The sequence below is a fragment of the Podarcis cretensis genome (genome assembly GCF_951804945.1).
Source record: "Podarcis cretensis genome assembly, chromosome: 6".
NCBI classification, from domain to species: Eukaryota; Metazoa; Chordata; class Lepidosauria; order Squamata; family Lacertidae; genus Podarcis; species Podarcis cretensis.
Window position 1 is genome coordinate 66,757,964 of NC_137175.1, and position 21,227 is coordinate 66,779,190.

General features: G+C 40.6%; 1 protein-coding gene across 11 annotated transcripts in view; it reads right to left on the reverse strand.

Moving 5' to 3' along the window:
- Positions 1-8,661: 8,661 nt before the first annotated feature.
- The window catches only part of LRRIQ3 (leucine rich repeats and IQ motif containing 3), a 60,553-nt gene continuing 47,987 nt past the window's right edge, over positions 8,662-21,227 (reverse strand). For 9 of the 11 annotated variants that reach the window (XM_079982488.1, XM_079982492.1, XM_079982486.1 and 6 more), the window contains 3 exons: positions 19,103-19,823; positions 13,033-13,235; positions 12,625-12,946 (listed from right to left, as the gene is read on the reverse strand). In XM_079982488.1, the coding sequence (XP_079838614.1) occupies positions 13,037-13,235; positions 19,103-19,823 (920 nt within the window). In that variant the 3' untranslated portion in view covers positions 12,625-12,946; positions 13,033-13,036. Of the gene's footprint in view, positions 9,608-12,624; positions 12,947-13,032; positions 13,236-19,102; positions 19,824-21,227 lie in introns of those variants that run through there. The other 2 variants (XR_013840378.1, XM_079982485.1) reach the window with 2 other exon arrangements.

The window sequence follows — 21,227 nt, forward strand, 5'->3', positions numbered from 1 at the left end:
TATAACAAGACAACAGTAGAGGTTGAAACAAGTAATCCTAAACACAATGGCTTGGATCCAGACTTCACCTTCCATGGACAGAAACAGTCCATGGACAAAAACAGAGGAGGGAATGGTGATTTTTGCAAATCCCTCCCTCCCTCTGCACATTTCAAGGGCCCCCTGTATACCCCAAGGTCTCCCACCCCTCTGTAACAGTGTGGGAGGTAGTGCTAGACAGGGCCATCTTAAGCATATCTGGCGCTGTGGTGCAAAGCTCCCTCTGCCCCCCCCTTTCCCAGAGTTTTTTTAGGGAGGACAGCGCTGCCGGCCAGGCTGGAGGAGGCGGGCAGCAGCTGGAGGGTGGCACCTCCGGCAGGAAAGAGGCAGAGACTGGACACGGCACATCCTGGCTCAGCTGGCCACTTTGTGCCATGGTGGTCACGGCAGGCAGAGGCTCCAAGTGTGGCACTGCTTCGGCATGGCATGGTGGAGATGGGCGAGGGCAGCGAGCTGGTGCCAGGAGGCACTGCGTCCAGTCTCCGGCTCTTCCCTGGCGCCCTCCAGAACTTGGCGCCCCGTGCCACTAGCCTCTATGGGTAAGATACCCCTGGTGCTGGAAACTACAGAGGAAGGAGGGAACTGTAAACAAAATACCCACCCCCTTCTCTCTAATTATAGGAGCAAATGCTGCATCCTATCCAACAACCTTGACCAGAAGAAGCCACCATTTTTAGAAGTTTTTCACAGAGTTGTGGCAGATTGATTGTTTTAGTATGGGAGATGACGGGGAGCTTGTAGGAATTCATGTTAGATTCTGTTCTTCCCCCATAATAACTTTACTATCATAAGCTGAAATGCAACATGGTAAAAGAAAAAGGGAGTGCAGTGAGCTTGATCTAGACTTACAGCACATTCCAAACCCCCCAACTGATGTGATTTGGGCTTTTCTCTGTGGATCAGTTAAAGCTATGCTGGCGTAAGACTCTCTGCCCAGCTAAGGCAGAGATGCACCAGTATAGGTCCCTCAGCCTGGCTAAGCTGAAGCTCTACTGCCTCAGCCAGAGCTAGCTATGAGTTCTTACACCAATGGACCAAATGGGTGTTCAAGGGGCGTGTCAGGGGCAGGACAGGACGAGGAATGGTTTGCACCTATTCCAAAGTCTGTTCTGCTTGGCCATATGACATAGTGTCCAATCCTCTAAAATTTGTCCCACACTCACCTGTTGGCTTAACTGGCAGTAGCCCAAAGGCCCCTAAATGGCGTTTGGAATAGAGGTAATTTACACCAGCCTAAGTTATGCCAGCTTCCTATAGTTAAGGCTGCTCAGTTAATTGCACATAGTTTTCACTGAAGTCAACATGCCTTGTTAGTCATGCCTAACTGGTCGCATTGATTTTAATGGGACCTAAGTGCTAACTGGATCCAACCCAATGTGATTGCTGATGCTAGTCATATTGGAATAAGTTCATTTTGTCCAATGTGATACTTGGCATTCATATAATTTACTTCAAATGTTAATTAATCCTCATTATCTCCAATGATCCTCATAGAGCCTTGTCCGATATGACCATATCATTATCCCCATATTGCTGATGAGTGGATGAAAACTGATAAAAAAGTGTTTTGAGTGAGTCTACCTAATTAGCAAAGTTCCCTGGGAAGAGGGATCATTAAACTACTCTGAGAGTTGTTCTGTGAAAGGAATAGGAGTTTCCCAACAACTCTCAACACCCTTAACATATCTACAGCTCTCAGGTTTCCTTGGAAGTAGCCAGATGAGGCCTCGGGGACTATGGGACACTGACTGCTTTCAAGGGTTCTTTTGAGCATAACATTGCAGCAGGGAGAAGGGGTGGGAACTCCTTGAGGAGAGAAGTCAAGAGACAAATGAAATATATAATAAAACAAAAGAATTTCTTCATGGCAGAAATAAGAGTGACTTTGTTTTCAAGGCCAATTCACTCCTTGAGAGTTGAATTCTTCACACAAAGCATAGAAGAGGTCGACAAACACAAGTTTGACCGCTGGTTGGGGAAGCAGCCTTTTGTAAGTCATTTGTCCACAAACAGTTGAAAGTGCAAAATGGCTCCACGAGAAAGCATGGCGCCTTCAGTGCGAGATGACATGAGGCAAGATGAAAGTTCTATTGAGGTTTTAGATCTGTGTCAGTCCAGAGATAGACAAGCCTGCAGCCTTAAGGCTAAGGCAACAACCTACAATCTAAGGTTGTAGATTAAACAACTGGAAAATATGAAAGGTTGTTTTCTAACACATGTTATTTGGAGGGAGCAGATATAAATACATTAACCAAGCTGAATTCAATCTGGACAAAGTGAGTTGGTACGGCAGTTCAGCCATCCTTTATCTGAAGGCTCTGTGGCAGTTCAGTAAAGCTAGAAGTCCATTTTTATTTTTTTATTTTTTTTGCAACTGCAGCAGTACATTTATTGTGTTGTTTCTGTCTTAAAATCAGTTTGTGAACATGGGGTAAGCTTACGGCTGCTTTTACAGCATTACAACAAGCTGTTCAGGATAACAAAGCCCTTGTCCTTGTCTGCAATGAGCTAACCAAGTTTTAAGCATAGCACAGTGGGAAATAATGGTCAAACCTGGTTTGGCAGCCTATTACATAGTTCCCTATAGGACAATGAATCGTGTTAAGGCAGTTTGGGCCAGAGAGTTAATGCACTCTCCATTTCTTCCATCACTGAAATGACGTCGTGCAGAAGTGAAACATAGAACTATGGAATGCGAGTAAAAATGGGATGGGCCAACATTTCCTCAGTTCCAGGTCTTTTGCTGTCTTGCTGCTAGGATTGCCAAGGGCCTGAGGAAGGAAAAAAGGGAAGAAAAGAGCACAGCAAGCTACTACTTCTTTGCATAATACTTGTTGCTGCTGGGTTTGATACCTCAGCTACCCTTCACAATCCTGGTCATACATTAGGACTTGTCCAAAGACACAGGGGCTGTTAAAATGTTATTTCGTACCTGTGCACAAGTTGTATGCACCTGTATTATGCTGCTCTTAAGAAAGAAAATCACCACATGTAGCTCTTCTCTCTCTCTCTCTTTTTAAAAAAGGTGTTTTGATCACTTGTGGCCTTGACCATGTGCAGGTTTCTAAAGCTAATACGCAAAGAGGACTAATTTTTAGCTTCACTGTTAAAATGACAGGGAAAGTAGCAATTCAAATGCAGTTTCAGCTATCAGTGCTGAAGGTTTTGTGAAAAGTAGGGATGCTGGCCACCATGGATTGGTGATGGCTCAAGCAATGGAGAGTTAACCCTGTTCCATCCAGGCAGGCAGAAAGGCAAAGCAAGGCATCATCAGCACCTTGGAGAGGGACCTAAGTGTGGTTTTCAGCACTATGGTTGGCAATCCTGCAGCTGAAGCAAAATACAGTGGTACCTCGGGTTAAATACTTAATTCGTTCCAGAGGTCCGTACTTAACCTGAAGCACCACTGTACCTAATGGGGTCTCCCACTGCTGCCGTGCCGCTGGAGCACGATTTCTGTTCTCATCCTGAAGCAAAGTTCTTAACCTGAAGCACTATTTCTGGGTTAGCGGAGTCTGTAACCTGAAGCGTATGTAACCTGTGGTACCACTGTATACATTTTACCTCAGCAGTATACTGGAGCAACTGGGAGCTCTTCGTAGCCTGCATTAGTTATTCCTTAACTAGAGGCCGCACCCGCAACACTGCATCTGTCCAGTTAAAGGCCTTCCTCTGCAACTACTGGCTTCTTCTAGGCCCTGGGATTTTATTCTGAGGCAGTATTTCCTCAGGGCTCCAATTCTTGAGAAGTCTGTGGACGAATCTGTGGACCTGGTGGCAAAGGGGGTCTCCTCAGGCTTCAAGGAAAGAGATGTGGGCTCTGGGCAAACCAGGGAGTGGGCCCTTCTCCTCAGGAAATAGTTTTCTCAGAACTGAGCCCTAGAAAGGAAATGCTTATTTTGATTAAGCACAATTAAGGTGCTTCCAGGTTGGCCTCCTTGCTGCACAAATGTCACATCTGTCTTCACTCCTTGCCTTGTGTTTTGTGGTGCTTCATTAGGGTCATCTGTGGTAAAAGACACCCTTTCAGCTAGGAAATGCTGAAGGAGCAGCTAATGGTTTGTATGTGACAGAGTAAAGGTACAATGCCACAGGAGGACCATAGCTCTGCGATGAGTGTGTGGTTTTAATGAAAAGGGGCATTAGGCTCAATCCCAGGCAACCCTAGCTAAAATATTGCCCAAGTCACCAAGTCAGGCTAGCTAACAAGATAAGGCAGATCTTGTTTTTATCTTAAGACGAGAGTCACATATGTGTTTCTCGGGAACCAGGCCAAACCCAAGCTAGTATGTGTTTCATAGCATAAGATGCATTTCTGAGTTTCTTGTTTTCCCACCTATCAGCTGTGAAATTCATGAGAGACTGCTCTTACCAGATCTCAGCTCTCCCCTATGTGCCTTCTTGTTTATACAGTCAACAATATAACATGACTATTAGTGCTGTTTTCAGAGGCGTGTTTCAAAAGGACAGGAAGCAGGACTGGAAGGTAAACAGCATTGTTGCCTTGGCTGAAATAAAACCTGGACATTTATCCTTACCCATTTTCAGTAATTTTGCTACCCTGATGTGCAAAGAGAGAAACTTTATAACATTTTTCAAGGACAAAACAATCGCTACAATAGATTGCTCCTCAAGAAGGACAATGAAAAGGAAACTATGGCTTGAACCACAACAGGTTGAGGGAGAGAGATTGTTTACTTATTTAATCAGGAGCATTAAAAAACCACTTAATGATTTAGAGAGCCCTAAGTGGTGTACAACATAAAAACAATGAACAGTATCCTCGAAATAAAATTACAACATAAAACCAGTAAGATACATAAAACAGGGTCTGATCTTTGGGGTCCGGGAAAATTTGAACCAAAAGTTATGTCCTTGTAAGACATCTAAAGCAACTGATGGATGGTACTTATTATATATTCCATAGCACCGGCAATAGCAGAAAATTCCATTTTGGGGGGGTCATAGTCCTATGATATTTTATTGGTGGCAGTACTGTGAGCAGAATTTTTCCTGGTGACTAAAGTGATCATACAGGGGGTAAGGTGATCTTTCAGGGAGCCTGGTCCCAAGTTGTTCAGGGCTTCATAGGTTAGGATAAAATATTCAAGCCCAGCAATAGGATGAAGGCTGGTCATTCCTTACACATCCTAAAGGAAAGGTGAAATCTTGGCTCCTTTACTAAATCCATTATGATTCCTGTGGCTCCTCAAGCTCAATAAATATTGGGAACCAAAGGGAGGCTATGTGCCTGTTGGCAGAAATTAAATTACTTGAAATTCTAAATGACACCATAACAAAAAGTGAATCAGACATGCATGCTTCTGCTGTAGGGAAGAGGCCAGATCCTATTAAGTGCCTCCTGAACTTCCAGTTTGGTGTGAAGGTGCTGGTAAATGTGATCACTATCACACAGGTTAACAGTCCGAGGTGATCAGGTTGACAAGATCACCACATTTACTTAACACATTTTACTGTCACAGAACAGGAGTTTTTTGATATTGTTTTTGAGGTTCAGGTGGTCAGAAGCATTAGAGCTTCAATTTGCACAGCATGTACAGTGGTACCTCGGGTTACATACGCTTCAGGTTACATACGCTTCAGGTTACAGACTCTGCTAACCCAGAAATAGTGCTTCAGGTTAAGAACTTTGCTTCAGGATGAGAACAGAAATTGTGCTCCGACGGTGCAGCAGCAGCGGCAGGCCCCATTAGCTAAAGTGGTGCTTCAGGTTAAGAACAGTTTCAGGTTAAGAACAGACTTCTGGAACGAATTAAGTACTTAACCTGAGGTACCACTGTATTTCCTACTCTGTATCTGTGTAAGAAATTGGATCTAACGTGTGCATTGTCACATGTGAGGAACAGTTTTAATTTGCTTTATGTGCATTTAGGAGAAATGCTCCCACTGCCTCGTTGCTGTGGCTCCCTTTTTCATGCACACAGAAGGCAGAGTGTAGGAAGTCCACTGTTTTGATGGTATTAGCTCCCAGAATTAAGGTGTGGAATATTTTAATTATTTGAATAATCCTCCCCTTGTTAAAGCAAGAGGACTTTTCAAATTATATGCTGCTAATGGAATCTGAATTAAATACTTCCTGTAGGTAACGACAACGATTCATCATAGCTCGCTGGTCGATCTTTAAAGTAAATCTCATCTATTAAAAACGAAACAAAAAACAGCTACATTTCCCCTGTTGTGTTCATTCCTGCTACACAGTATCAAGCATTTTGTAAAAAAAGGGAAAAATGAAAATGAAAATCCAGGTCAGGCAAACAAAGATTCATTTTACAGGTAACTGCAAAATTCTATTATTGTAAAAGTACAGTTCTTTACAAATCCGCCCAATTGTTTATGAACACTAAAATCCAATATTTGGAGACTCCTTCAAACAAGGATACCTTTAGCAAACTGCATCTTAATGACTGTGTTTCTGGACATCTATTAACATTTTCTTCACAATTAAGGGACATTTTCTTTGCAATTTATCCAATGTAGTCTTTAGAAAGTCTGAATTTATGCTGCCATCTACTGGAAAGCTCAATGAAAATTCAGATTAAAAGACTAAAGCAACATCCCTCTATTTTTACTGTGAACTAACAGCACCTGTAATATGGGTTCTAGAAAAAGAATTGGCACCAAAATGTCATCTAAAATGAAATTCAAAGCCGATGAAACATCTGAGGAATTTTAAAAAGCCTGGAGTTTTATAATATTAGTGAAATTAGGGGGAGGGGGGGGCATGGTTTCTGCATACTGTTAGGTCGAAACCAGTTATTGTCAAAGCAACTTGAAAACAAATTTTCATTGGCCTGATTGGAAAGACAAAAAAGTTTAGATATAACTATTGGAAAAACACAAATCACATTTGAATGGAATACAATAACTTACCTGTGCAAAATATATCCATTCTCATAAACTGCATTCTCATAAACTCATACTTTGTACAGTGTATACAAAGTGTATATGTTGAAGGTGTTCTGTTTTGACTGAGCTTCTTTGACTCTCAATGAAAACCACATTTCCATGTCAATCAAGAATTCATCTAGAGCAAGATAAAGCAGACAACATATCTACTGTGTGCATAGTATTTGTATGTGTCCATGATGGCACTGGAATCTCCCTTGGGAATGGAAGCACAAAGGACACCCTCGCCTTTGTATATAGATGGACTGCTCGGTTTCTGGTCTGTGTAAATTGTGTATACACCAATAAGTCTGTTCCATCCCATGTTTTCAAAATCATATCTAAAATATCCATAAATACCCATTTTGTCACAAGATGTATGCATTTCTACATTTTTTTAACCCAAAAATATGTAGCTGTTTACACATTTTGGTGGTTTTTGAGCCAAAAAGCATACTGCAAAATTCAGAGAAGTGTGAATTCCAAAGTACTATTATGTTAGTTCATAAATATGTATGTGTGTCAGGAAGGTGTGAATTCAGTTAGTTTGCTTTAAAATGTAGACCAGATTATTTCCACGCCCCCGTGTGCTTTTAGAAGTAGAAAATGATAAAAGGGGAGAATAAGAATAGTTTGTGGAATTTACTCAGATGAAGCGAGGTTGGGAAGGATACCACTTCAAACTTTCCCTGCCCTCCAACAAGCGTCCCATGCTCCCATATTATTCAAGGATTTCAAATCTTCCTTAAAGACAACAAAGAAGTATGAGAACCTGCGTTTTATGCCAAAGAGGTTCCCATGCCTTAGCACCAGCAACAATACAGCTCCAACTGTTAAATTTTATTCTAAAACAATTGTTTCCTGATTCAAAAACTATTTGGATGAAAAATTGGGGGCACATTAATTGAAGATCTACAGGTCTGGGGGGATCTGGGTGTGTGGTGCAAATTATTTATTTGTGGTGATTTGGATGTAAAACGATCTGCCTTTCCTTCTGTGGCACTTAAATTTAGCAATTATTTTCATATTTTCTATGGTGCATATAATCTCTTTTTTGAAAAAAGGAAGTGTCCACCCTGTGCTGCATTTCCCCTGCAACATCTAGCTTTATTTGAGCCATTAGTAGCTTGACCAGTTACAGTGGTGCCTCACAAGATGAAATTAATCCGTTCCGCGAGTCTCTTCGTCTTGCGGTTTTTTTGTCTTGCAAAGCACTGCTATTAGCGGCTTAGCGGCTTAGCGCTATTAGCGGTTTAGCGGCTATTAGCGGCTTAGCGGTTTAGAAAAAGGGGGAAAAGGGGGGAAACTCGCAAGAACTCGCAAGACATTTCGTCTTGTGAAGCAAGCCCATAGGGAAATTCGTCTTGCAAAGCACCTCAAAAGATGGAAAACTCTTTCGTCTAGCGAGTTTTTCGTCTTGCGAGGCATTCGTCTTGCGGGGCACCACTGTATAGAAATCCACATTCTGTTGAGCAAAACACAATGAAGACACCGAATAAACCACATATTGGAACACAGGAAAAACCTGTATCCATTAATACCACCAGTTCCAGCACAGGTACAGGACACTATTTGGGAACTATTAACTTCCACAGTGGCTCTCAGTTTCCCTCAGATTGTTCTGTTATTTCTTAGCAAGGCAAAGATCCAACACAATCAAATTTCTTCTAGTCATTAATACTACTTCTTAGAGACACACACATATGGAGCCAGGGATTATGCAGACCACAATTTTATTGCTCATTATCCAATAATGGCAAAGAATGCTTGGAATGCAAGTGGGGATGTACAACAACCTTACCCAAAAAACAAAGTGTTGGGTAGAAGACATGTCAAGGATTAGCTTATCAATGAAATCTATCACATTTTGCACATTGTCATATGAAAGATATACTTCTGTTGGCCAAGGATGGATGGCTCAAAGAGCAGAGCACAACCTGTAGTATGTACAATCCTAAAGATCTAATGGGCACTAATAATATATGACAAAAAAGTGAATATCTTTTTCCAAGAGGTCTGGTACTGTGGTAGCAGTAGGAATCCCAGATTTTGTTGGCAAAGTATGTCACAGACCATCTTCACCAAACTAAAGCAGGCCAGATTCACCATATCCATAACCACTATAAAAAAATTAACCAGGCCACGAAGGCATTCAAACAGCAGTCTGTTCCTTCTTCACTATGGGCACTCCTTATGTAGTTCATGACAACATATCTAATATCTTTTCTGTTCCACTATTTCATACACTTTCCTTTTTCCCAATTGTTACTTAAAATTACAGTGAATTGTGGAAATGGAACATTTGTACATTTAGATATAGCTGGTTATTGATTTAAAAAAATGAACAACATGTATCAAATTATTTATAAATATATCTAAATTTTGTTATTTCTTCATGCTGTCTGGTGTTTGACAGGAATAAAGATTGATTGATTGATTGATTATTTCTTCATGACACAAATAGCAGCTGGTATTTTTTGCAGAATGCTGTATCTGGTCAGTCTCTTGCAGATGGATTTTTAAAAATCTCCAATAATTCACATAAACAGTTCTCTTTGGTGTTATTAGGTATGACTTTGATTTTCTATCCATTTCAGACACTTTTTCACCATGGACAGATCCCATATTCACATATCTATTTTTCATGTCCGGGTAAGATTCTCTTGAAACAAAGAGAGAGGGAAATTATTCATGAATACTGTCTTTGCATTATTTTAAAAACATGTTTAATAACAAGCTGTGGAGTAGACTATAAATAAACTGGTAGATTGGAATAGAAAACATTGAAAGACAGGTGTCAAAATGTAACAATTCATTATGGCTCTCTGTAACAGCAAACAATAACTCACAACAGTTGAAACTAAGCATGGCACAAACAATGAAATCTAGCTTCAGAATACATCAGTTTAGCTTCACCTTAGAGACAGAAAATGAGAAGGGCTGGGAAAATATTCTGTTGCTGTTCTAGAGGAAAAAAGCAACAATAATTAGTTCACAGAAGAAGTATGCCAGCTTATGATTGAAAGAGTGGGGTTTATGAAGCACAGTCTCCACAAAAACAGTGGGAATTGGTTTGACCACTGCCACTTTATTCAGATACTGAATACATTTGATAGAAGTACCAAAAAAAAAAGGAGACAACTGGCCAGTCAGTAGGGGCTCCTTTAACGGAGATCTTGCAGGATTGCTTTAGATGCCTCTTAATGAAACTGATTCATTTGCCCCCAAATAATTATTTGACTCAAAATATTGTCGGCCTCTACAGCCTGTTCCCAGAATTTTTTGTGTGCTCTTCTCTTTTGCTCATACCCTGATAAAGACCTTTATAATATATGGGTCTGTCCCTTTCTTTAGATGCAGAGAAATGGAAGTAAGAAGAAGTGGCAGTCATCAACCTCCAATAAGGAAAAGTTCTTTATCAGGACTACAGCCCAGGAATAAGAGAGGGGGGAATAATCTTCTGTGTAGATAAAATACTTGCAGAAATGGCACGGGTGCAAAATGTGTAGGTAATTCTGCAGAGATTGAGATACCCAGCAGACATATGCTTTTTAGAATTGTATTTGGTGACAATAATTAGAATTTGTGTAGCTGAGTGGCAGGAAGGTAAAGGACTAGTGTCTAAAAATCTGAAATGTAAGTAACAGTTTTATTCAATTAATGGTGAAAAAGAAAATAAAGTGCTAATTATGAGCTGCCAACAAGACTATTGCAAAACAGCAATATGGATGTTATGAGGACAAATCTTTTTTAATATTAAATATTCAAATCATTATGACAGTACAAGGTGTGTTTAAGAGTAGAAATTAGGGATGGAAGCATCTGTCATAAAACACATTTTCATATGCAGTTTTGATGAATACACACATTTTTTGCAAGAAATTTCCCCTAATATAATGCATTATATATGTAATTTTCACTTTTTTATGCACACATGTGCATTTTTGCAAATGTTGGTTGGGGAACCAATTGCTAAATTTGGATAGGCGCAAATTCCAAAGGATAACAGTGTTTCAGTTTGCAATGTTTCAGAAAGTGTGTATTTGATAGATTATTAGGCTCTAGATATGCACTGAATAAAATTTCTCCTCCATCCCTAGTAGAAAATAATGCAAAAAGCTACTAGCAATTGTATGTGAAAAATGTTGGGAAACAAATCAGAAGAAAGGTTAAAGGAAAGCATTCATTTAACAAAGAGATTTGATTGTAAATTTTATAAGAGACTAGAACAGTAAAAAGGTCTACTCTACACAACTTTCTCCAAAGGAGAGCAAGGGACTTATTGTGGGAGAGTGGATTTCTTTTTTCCCCTTTTTTAAAGGAAGCAGTTTCCTTGATTTAAAAACACCCATAGCAATCAAAATATGAGTGTGTTGGGGAGAACCATTAGGTGCATCAGCACAGTCTTTCAAATGCTTGTTGGAATAAATGGGCCAAGGATTTCTGAAGAAAAATGGGCATGGATTTGTCTGAGGAAGGAGATTGTTCCAACTCTGCTCTATCTTGTAATCTTCTCCCTGTTAATAGAATAGGTGTCCCACAAGTTGAAGCAGATGGGCTTTTTGTTGTTGTTGTTGTTGTTTAGTCGTTTAGTCGTGTCCGACTCTTCGTGACCCCATGGACCAGAGAACGCCAGGCACTCCTGTCCTCCACTGCCCCCCGCAGCTTGGTCAGACTATAAGAGAGCAAGTCCAGCCTGAATCCATGTTGGTGGTGGGGACCCAGTGTAAATTAGCACGAGAGCTTTCAAATATAGGCAACTCCCCATTTACGCCCATTCAAGCACGTACGACCACGCTGGTGTGCATCACCACGAACCCAGAAATGTCATGAAAAGGGGCAAAATGGCACGAAGACAGTGTCCAGAAATCTCATGAGCTTTCGCAAGAGTAATTCCACAAGCCGTTGCACCGACCTTTGAGGCCTGTGCAATGTTGGGAGTCTGAGCAAGGAGGACTGGGGAGAGCGATTGTGGTGTTTGCAGGCTTTTTCGATGGCATTCCCAATAAACACGCTTTCACTTAAACACAAGGTGCCTCAGAATGTAAAAGCCACGTAATGGAGAGCTGCCTGTAAAAAGTTGCCATTTCCTTTGGAAATGTGAAACAACACATATAAAATTAACATTAAAGTCTACGTCTGTTTCTTCTGATGAGAGACAATGATAAGTAACAAGAAAGTGTCACTGTTTTTCTTACATTGTAAATGTGCAATGCAAGAAATTGTTAGTTGCATGAATGGTGTCACATGTAGTTTGGCCCCAGTTCTCTTAAAAGCTACTGTGTGTCTTCAGTGTCAGATGTAACAACTAAAGTAAAAGAAAACCTCATCCCAACTTCTGTAACTGAGCTGGGAGGAGCAACGGAAGACTCCACACCTCTTCCAGCAACTGCCCAAGTCTGCTCTCCCTGGGCTCAATACACATGGAGAAATATATATACAAAGAATTAAAGTAGAATCAACTAGAAGCATAATTAATTACACATAGGAAAGCAGCTAATGAAACTAATCAAAGTACACAGCGTGTTAATGAAAGTTAGCAGCTGGGACCAAATTATTGCATTAAGGCATAGCCAGAGAGCAACTGAAAATACATTCTATCGAGAGCTAATGGCTTATGGCATTGTTGTATATACAGTTACGGAGGAATCACTGAGGCAAAGCTCCAGCAGTCCTGTCTGCAATAAGTGTAGTCAACATGTTTAATTGCACTCATGCTACTTGGCTACATTAACAACCAGTGAATTCTTCCCCAATTATTTTTATATGGCATTGAATAATTTAATTTTAAAGCTAAATACAGAGGTAATTGTATGTACGCTTGAAATGTTTGCCACTTAAAAGTCAACATTTGCAAACAATTAGCACAACAGGCTACAGCTGTTTTCTTCCTCACGTGGATATACTGAAATACTTCAAATGTTGTAGTCGATCTGCTCATCAAATTGTCTTTTTCTGGTTTACGTTTCAAAATCATTACCAACAGAAACAGATTCCAAACCTGTAAGACAACAAAGCTTCATCTAGATCATTCAAAGAACCAGTTGCAACTGGTCTTCTTTCCACTTGCCATATTATACACCTTACCATCTTAGCCGTCATACTCTATGACAGGCACTGCAGTGCCAGAACTGCCAATCACGGGCAAGGAGTACAGCGCCATCTGTCTGGGTTGCTTGATGGCTTCAACCTTTGCCTTGGCTTGCCTGTATCTCTCTCTCGCCATTTCGTGGGCCACACAGTTCCTAAACTGTTTTTCATCTGTGTTTTGTCTTTGCATCATATCTTGCCTGGAGGAGGGAAAAAGAAACCTCATCACCAGTTCTAAACTGCTCTTGTCTGTCCTTGAGTCAAAAACCCAAATCTTGACTCTGTTCCTCCCCCCCCCCCCCCAATCTACACATTCTATATAATAATATGGCACTTGGCAACATACCTAAGTTCAATGTGTGTTTGTTTTTTTCACTTCTTCACTTAAAGAAACAGGCCACATTGAAACTATCACACCATCTTTATAAGTGTTGGGCAATAAATGTGAGACTCAAGCAAGCACACAACAGAGCACACCACGGCTTTTCGCTCCCAGTCTCAAAATTCTTTTCTAAACTCTGGTAGTTTAGTGGATGCAATATGCCTTGGGTGCACTGGTACAATTTTCCAATGAGATTCCATTCCAACCAGTCTTTTCCTGTGCCTTTCAGTTGCCTTTTAAAGGCAATGGTCCCAAGGCACGATGCAGCCACCATGCTGAAGCAAAGCATATACAGTGGTACCTCGGGTTAAGTACTTAATTCGTTCCGGAGGTCCGCTCTTATCCTCAAACTGTTCTTAATCTGAAGCACCACTTTAGCTAATGGGGCCTCTTGCTGCCGCCGCGCTGCCAAAGCACAATTTCTGTTCTTATCCTGAAGCAAAGTTCTTAACCCAAGATACTATTTCTGAGTTAGTGGAGTCTGTAACCTGAAGCGTATGTAACCCAAGGTACCACTGTATGAATCTAGTCAATACTTGGATGGGAGGCTGCCTATGTAGGCCACCTTGAGTTCCTCGAAGGAAGAAAGGAGGGATAAAAATGCACTACATAAATTTAGGCGGTGGGAACTGGAGAAATGCTACTGTGGATGAGCTATGTCTCTGCCATTCTGTGTCATGTATGGTGCCATAAAATGAAACTTTTTAAATAAAAAAAATGTGAAACATCCACAATCTTTTGTAGAAAGATACATAAAAGTGAAATATATTGAATGAGAAACTATATCAATCAATAGTGAAACTGATGCCTCAGTCCTCCCTTTGCTTCACTATTAAATTGTAATCAGCTATGCAGAGATATAACAATAGCATTCAGTTAATTAAATTCACCTTTATGGTCCTACGCTTGATTTTTAATTTGATACATGACATCAGTGTTCTATTAACTTTCTTTCCCCAAAGTAACAATAAATGCAGGCGAGACTAGGTACTAACTTAATGCGTTCTCTACAAAATAACCAACAAATAAAGAAATCTAACTATTGTGCATGTTTCCTATCACTAAGGAACAAGAAGATGCAGGGTATGTGGAGAAAAAAGTGTGCCAGTTCGTATTGCATTTTAGCAAAAGATCACCTACCGACTTCAGCCAGGCAAACGGGGAACCTGCTGAAAACAGCACGGTTGCCCAGGTGTCACAAATGTCACAATTTAAAGACATTAAAATTGTTCAGGTGTAAATGGGCCTAATCTGACATGCAAGGCTTTGTTGTTAGCAAGGATACAGAAGCTGAAGGGTAAACCAAGCAAGAAACTAACAGAAAAGAGCACCCACTTAAAACAAAAACAAAAAATATTCCTACAGAGGCTGTTTCCACATGATCTGTTCATTGAGCATTCATGGTTATTTGTTTGCAGAGAGAGAAGGCAATGTTGGCCATTTATTAAGCATTCATTCAGCTTGCAGGGAGCTTGGTGGACTTTGCATCAAGCCAACTGTTATCCCACAATTTTTGTGTTTTCCTCCATGACTTTACATAGCACAAAAGTCCAATATTGGGGGGTGGGGGTGGAATTGTTGAGGGATTATTATTATTATTGCACGAGAACTCCAAAACAACTTTAATTGTGCAACCGGAATTTGCCAGTATGTGACTGAATCCTACTTGAAAACAGTGACAGTCTGGAAGCGCCCTGAGTCAGTTTGTCGGACAGAACTGCAAGTACTCTGACATTAGAAAGTGGCTGTGTCCAAACTGTGGCATTCGTGTGTAAGTGGGTTGCTGTTTCTGTGTGCATGTTTCAGAACCTTAATCCACGCTTGAGCATTTTCAATTTTGTGCTTCTTAAATCGACCTCATTGTTTCCTGTCCATAACAGTGGTGGTGCTTCATGGGATACAACTGTGCTGTGAATTGATTCCTTCCATTGATAAGAACTTCTCTACTCACCATAAGATCTGGAAACCAGAGATCTCATGTGAGCTTGTGCACAGGTGCATGCACTGCTTAACATACTTTATTTTTGGAATACAAGTTTTCCAACATACCAGATTTGCACAAAGTGTGTGTGTGTGTGTGTGTGCGCGCACACACACACACACACACACACACACACACAAGTGTATGTTTGTCTTGAGGGCATGACTGCAGGTATTTGTTTAGCTATGCAAGTACAGCTTAAAAAAAGGAATAAAAACACAAATAGGCCAGATTTGTACAAAAAAAGCAGTCAGAAAAATAAATACATGTGCATTGCTCCAAGCCAGGCAAGGATTTGGAGTCACTCACATGAAAGGCTGCTCCTTCCTTTCATTCCCATTTCCTGCCTCCTCTACCTGCAGAGACAAATCTAATTTTCATTTTACTATAGCTGCTGTATACAAGAGCAGTTCTGCTAAAGAGCTTATTGTAAAATAAAAATACCACAAATGCACCTTCAGGAACAGCCAATGGAACAGAGCTGCATCCTTTCCCTTGGGCTGATGAAAACAAAATGGAAGTAAGGGGTATGGCAATAAGACCCAGCAATATGTCAGCACACATGTAAAAGAAGGCGAGCCATGAAATGTGCTTCAGTGGCTTCACAACTGAGTAACATACATTTTTATATTGCATTTTCTTCCCTTATCGGATTATCTGTGGATCAAAAAAATCCCCATTCAGCATAGGGAAAGTGTAGGCCCCCTTTGATGAGGAGAATGTTGTGTAAGTGCCATGAAAAATAAAATATAGAGACACAAGCATCTTCAAATCCACACTGAACTCTAGTGTGGATTAACTCAGAGGAAGGGCGAGTGGCTCATGCTTCTGTTTCCTTTGGCTCTATTGTTGTAATACATGACATGGTATTCTGACAGCTCTACCAGGGGAATATCTGAGGGTTCCAAATTCCATGTTAAAACAGAAGTAGGGAAAACAGAAAACACAAGTCACTCAAATTTCCTCTTTCCAAACTACTTTTGAAAAACACACACTTGCTTTAGGTTTGTATGCCTTTCAAAATAAAGAAAAACAATGTTATATCACAGCTGCTAGTAAATGCAATTAGGTGATGTCAAGAATTCTTACATACTACATATGGCTTTTTGATAAAATATATTATTTGCTACATCCAAGCCTTCATGTTCAAGGCTTCCTGAACCTTATCTAAGGGATACAACCATGACTTGATAAGATAGTATTCCTAGCTAGATATTCATTTTGTACAAAAGGGGGGGGGGAATCTAGGCCAAGAATATTATCAGTAGTACTATAAATTTCAGCAGAAACTTGGCATGTTGAAAAAAGTAAAGCAAGATTTAACTAAAATAAATAATTTCAAAATAAATTAATTTGGTATAGACCTGAACACATAGTGCATGTTGTAAAGATACCCACACTGCCTTGAACTGCTTTTGAAATGAATACTTTCGCCCTGTCAAAATCAATATTGAGGAACATTTCTTAGGATGATTTTTTTTTTTACTAGAATGCTCATCCTATATCCATGACATAGAGAATGCCAAATAAGGACCCATCAGATTCCCATGAGAATGCCACTTTATGAAACATATCAGTTGAGAACTCTGGGTTTCAACACTGTGACACTGTTTTCTAATAATAATTTAATTTGTCACCAAAAGATACAGTGATAGTCATTTAAGACAGCTTTAAAAATAATTACAGAACAATCCAACCTCTCTTACAGGAGGCTGTGGGGAGGGCTGGAATGGGTGGAGTCCCTCTGCCTTGGTTTCTTAGCTAAGCCTCTGAGTGCATGGTCAGGCCATCAACAAGATGCCTGCTCATGTTGATAACCAATGGAAGATGCTGATAACCAATGGAAAGCTCTGAAGCAGGGCATTCTGGAGGAGTGGCTGGGCTGGCCCAGGTTCCATTGGATCCTAAGGAAGTTCCACTTCAACCATGGTTGGCGCAGAAATCTGTCTGCCTCTCCCACCTTCTGGCCTAGGAGCTGCATGTGTCAGGGATGCAGGGGAAGGTTTGAATTGCGACCTTAGACAAATCCACGCAGGATAAGGATACCGATGGTTGGATATCACCTTTCAGGATCAGAAACAGCATGCTTCTGAATATGATTTGCTGGGGAACAACAGCAGGAGAAGGCTACTGCACTCATGTCCTGATTGCCAGCTTCCCATAGGCATCTTGCTGGACTAAATAGGTCTTTGGTCTCACCTAGAAGGTCTCTTCTTGAGCACTTGTCAGAATAAGAATGAAGAGCTTTCCATTATCTTTTATGGAGAAACTTAAAGTGAGGTGATAACGTTAAGGTGGGAGAAAATATTCTCCTCAGTCATGGAGGGCAGTATCATGTGACTTGAAAGCTAGGCTTTTCTTCCACCTCAACACCTTTGCTTTCCTACATAAAACTAAATAGCTTCCATTGATTTCTGAGAGAGAAAGTAAAGGTATTACAGCTAAGGGCTCAGTTTAGGTAAGGGTAAATCCTATCAGCTTATCCAGATGCTGTTGAGTGCAGTATCATGGGAGGGGGCAAGATCTGTTTTTATCTCAACTTCTAGAGATAAACTTCTCCATCTCTCTAGGGGAGAGTTTGGGGTATGCGTGCTGTGAAGGTGTTTATATATGCATGTATTGCACACATACTTCCTAAATGTGACAGTTTCCAGAAGGTCTAGCTCATAAAAACTTATCCTATAACAACATGTCTTAACATTTAAGGTGCCACATTTAAGGTGTTTTTCCTAAATTTGAATTAATAAAAACCGAGGTGGAAAATATTCTGTTTATGCTTATTTATCAGGCAGGTGCCACAGGACATCTCCAAGTTTAAGGATCTCAGATAGGAGGTGATAGGAAATAGCTTTGCCTGAGATCCTGGAGAGTCACTGTCAGTGTGAACAGACAATAGTGGCCTAAATGAGCACTTTCCTGGTATCAGTGAGCTTCCTAAGTACTCTCTTTAACACCCACACACATATCAGGAAACGTCTGAAGTCTGGTCATTAGTAGAAGTAAAAAAGAGCTGGAATACACTGGGTTAGGTTTTTTAACCTGGAGAAGACTTGGTTGGGTGGGTAAATTGCTTTGGACATATAAGAAAACAAAGAGCAGAATTAGAATGGATGTAGTGGATCAGGAGTGCCAACTTGGGTGCCAGCGTTCATGGCCCTGGCACCTAATTTGTGGGTGCCTGGCCCATTCATGGGGAATTTTGTGGGTGCTCGGGCACCCAGGGCCCCAGGGAGTTGGCACCTACGTAGTGGATGATTTACATAGGAGTTTGCCCTTCCACTCACATCAATGAGAGGGGTCCTGGATCATGTCTCTTCATCATGTCCCATAGATGAAGCTGTGGGACTCCATTATCTCTGGAGATTAATATGACCTCAATTGCATTTATTTGTTTTAAAAATAAAGACCAAGTGAAAATTCACTGGCTAGCTTGTGAATCACTACCACCTTGGTTTTAAAAGTTTGACTATTGTCTGTGCTTCTCTCTTGTTAATATTGCAACTGGGATATATATATAGATATAGATATAGATTATATATTAGCCATTTTAGGCATCTTGGACAATGACACAGAAAATCAGGATATAAATATTTATTTATTGGGGGTTCCAGTTTTCCACAAGAACTATCCTTGAAGACTATCTATAAATTTGTGAAAACTTCAAAGCTTTATGTGCAGTGAATAATTAAGAAAAGCAAACTTACCTCTCCTCACGGAAATTTTCGAACATCTCTCTTCGCTGCTTCTGTTCTTCTATAATTCCTCTAACTACAACTTTTCGTTCTTTCACAAATTCTTCATTCTTCCTCCATCCATCCATTCTTAATAAGCCATTTGTCAAAGAAAGATGTTGAGTGCTGAAGCGCTGAACAAATGTATTTTCAAATGTCTTTTTCTTCTTGATGTTTACAAAATTGGTATAGTTTTGCCTCAGTTTATTAATTGACTTTGATCTTTTGTTCTTCTGCTCTTCCAGAGTATCTTTAGTCATGAGCTTTCCCTCTTCGTTTTCCATCTGAACTTTCTCCATTTTATTTTCCTGTAAACGATGGATGTAGTCTGTAACTTCACATTTAATAATCTGCATCCGCATGACATGCCGCTCCTTTTTAAGCTCAACATCCAACTTTTGACTTTCCAAGTATGCTTTATCAATAGCACTCAAGGGGCGAAGTCTGACAGCTCCAAATGCTTTAGCAAAGGTCCTCTTATCTATGCTCGCTGGCTCATGAATAGGCTTAGTTGGAGTTATAGGCTGCATGAAGTAACGCAAGTCATGTACAGCGTCAAAAATTTCTTTGTCTCTCTCTCGACACGACTGCAGCTCATCATGCAATGAATAAAAAGGCATTCTACGTATGGAAAGCCTGAATTTCATTGCCATCTCATCAGATTTCACTTCAGGTTCCTTCCAGCCCAAGTGCTCTGAACATAAAACAGTTCAACAATTACATTAGTATTTCCCCAAATATTTTCAATGCATTAAAGTTTTCATTAACAAAGTTACAATATAGCATTTTAAAATAAAGAAGCAAATCCCATCCAAAGAACCTAATAATGGAAAGTCTATAAAATTCTTCCAACTGCTTCAGGGACATACTTATGAGGCTTGCAAAGATGGAACCCTGGATAAATGGCTATCCTTGCACTAGTTCCAGGTTTCTCAAACTTGGGTCTCCAGCTGGTTTTGGACTACGACTCCCATCATCCTTAGCAGCAGGACCATTGGTCAGAGATGATGGGAATTGTAGTCCCAAAACAGCTGGCGAACCAAGTTTGGAAAACCCTGCACTAGTTCTTTGCTTGCCCAAACCAGCTGTGCCCTTCAAGGCCTACCATATATCCCCACTAACCCTTGACAACAGCTTCTCCTAGAATAGATAGTACTTTTTTCATCTTCTCCAACCTTGCCATAGAGTGAAATGTTTCTTCCACTCATTTTAGCCAGTAGCTGCCCCACATCCCTCAATTGTTCATTTCCTAGGTTCAAATATGCATGAGAATGTTGCATGCTCAAGAGAGGGAGGAAGCAGTAACAGAAGAAGATATATTCTCCCCTCCCCCTATTAAATAAGACTTTCATTCAACATTAGGTACAATATACAGAGGTGACAGATTTACAGCCTAATAAAGACACAGGGGGGTGAAAATGAAAAAGGAGGGGGCTGTTTCGGAATGGCAACAGGAAGAATGGATAAGGGAGGGATGACTGGGAGCAGATTGTGCTGAAAACACCCTTGCAAAGTTGCTAGTCTGGGAAACTGTTCCACTTGATGGTAAGCCAAATCTGATATTACATTGGTATACCACTGCCAAAGACCAAGCACGCAAATAAGGAAAACGAACACGCTAAATTTCATTTCGCTTTTCTCAACTGTAACTTATTATTTCTGCTCATTCTGTTCTTTTTATATCTGCGGCAAGGGTACCTCCAGCCTGTGTGCTTTATTAGGCCCAGCAAGGTTCTTAAATTGGCTCACAAGGCGGTTTCCCCCGAGCCACATTCACCTGCCCCTCAAAATGTTGACATCAGGTGTGGGAAAGACAAAGATTTAGCCGAAAAGGAACAACTGAGAGCCTTAAAGTGTGCTCCCAGTTGTTACTTGGCAAGCAGGGTTTATAATCAGCGGCTTTAAAATCTGGTGCAAGAGCTCCCAAATGGAGCCAATCCCTGCTGAAAGCAATCCTTGCAGGGTCTACCAATCAGCTGACTGGGCAGCTCTTGCAAACCCTGCTTCCTTTGCCTGTGGAGTTTGAAATCAAACCACATTGGGGGGGACGGGACAAAAAAACACTTCCGGTCTCACCCACCTGCTTTTTAAAATAGAA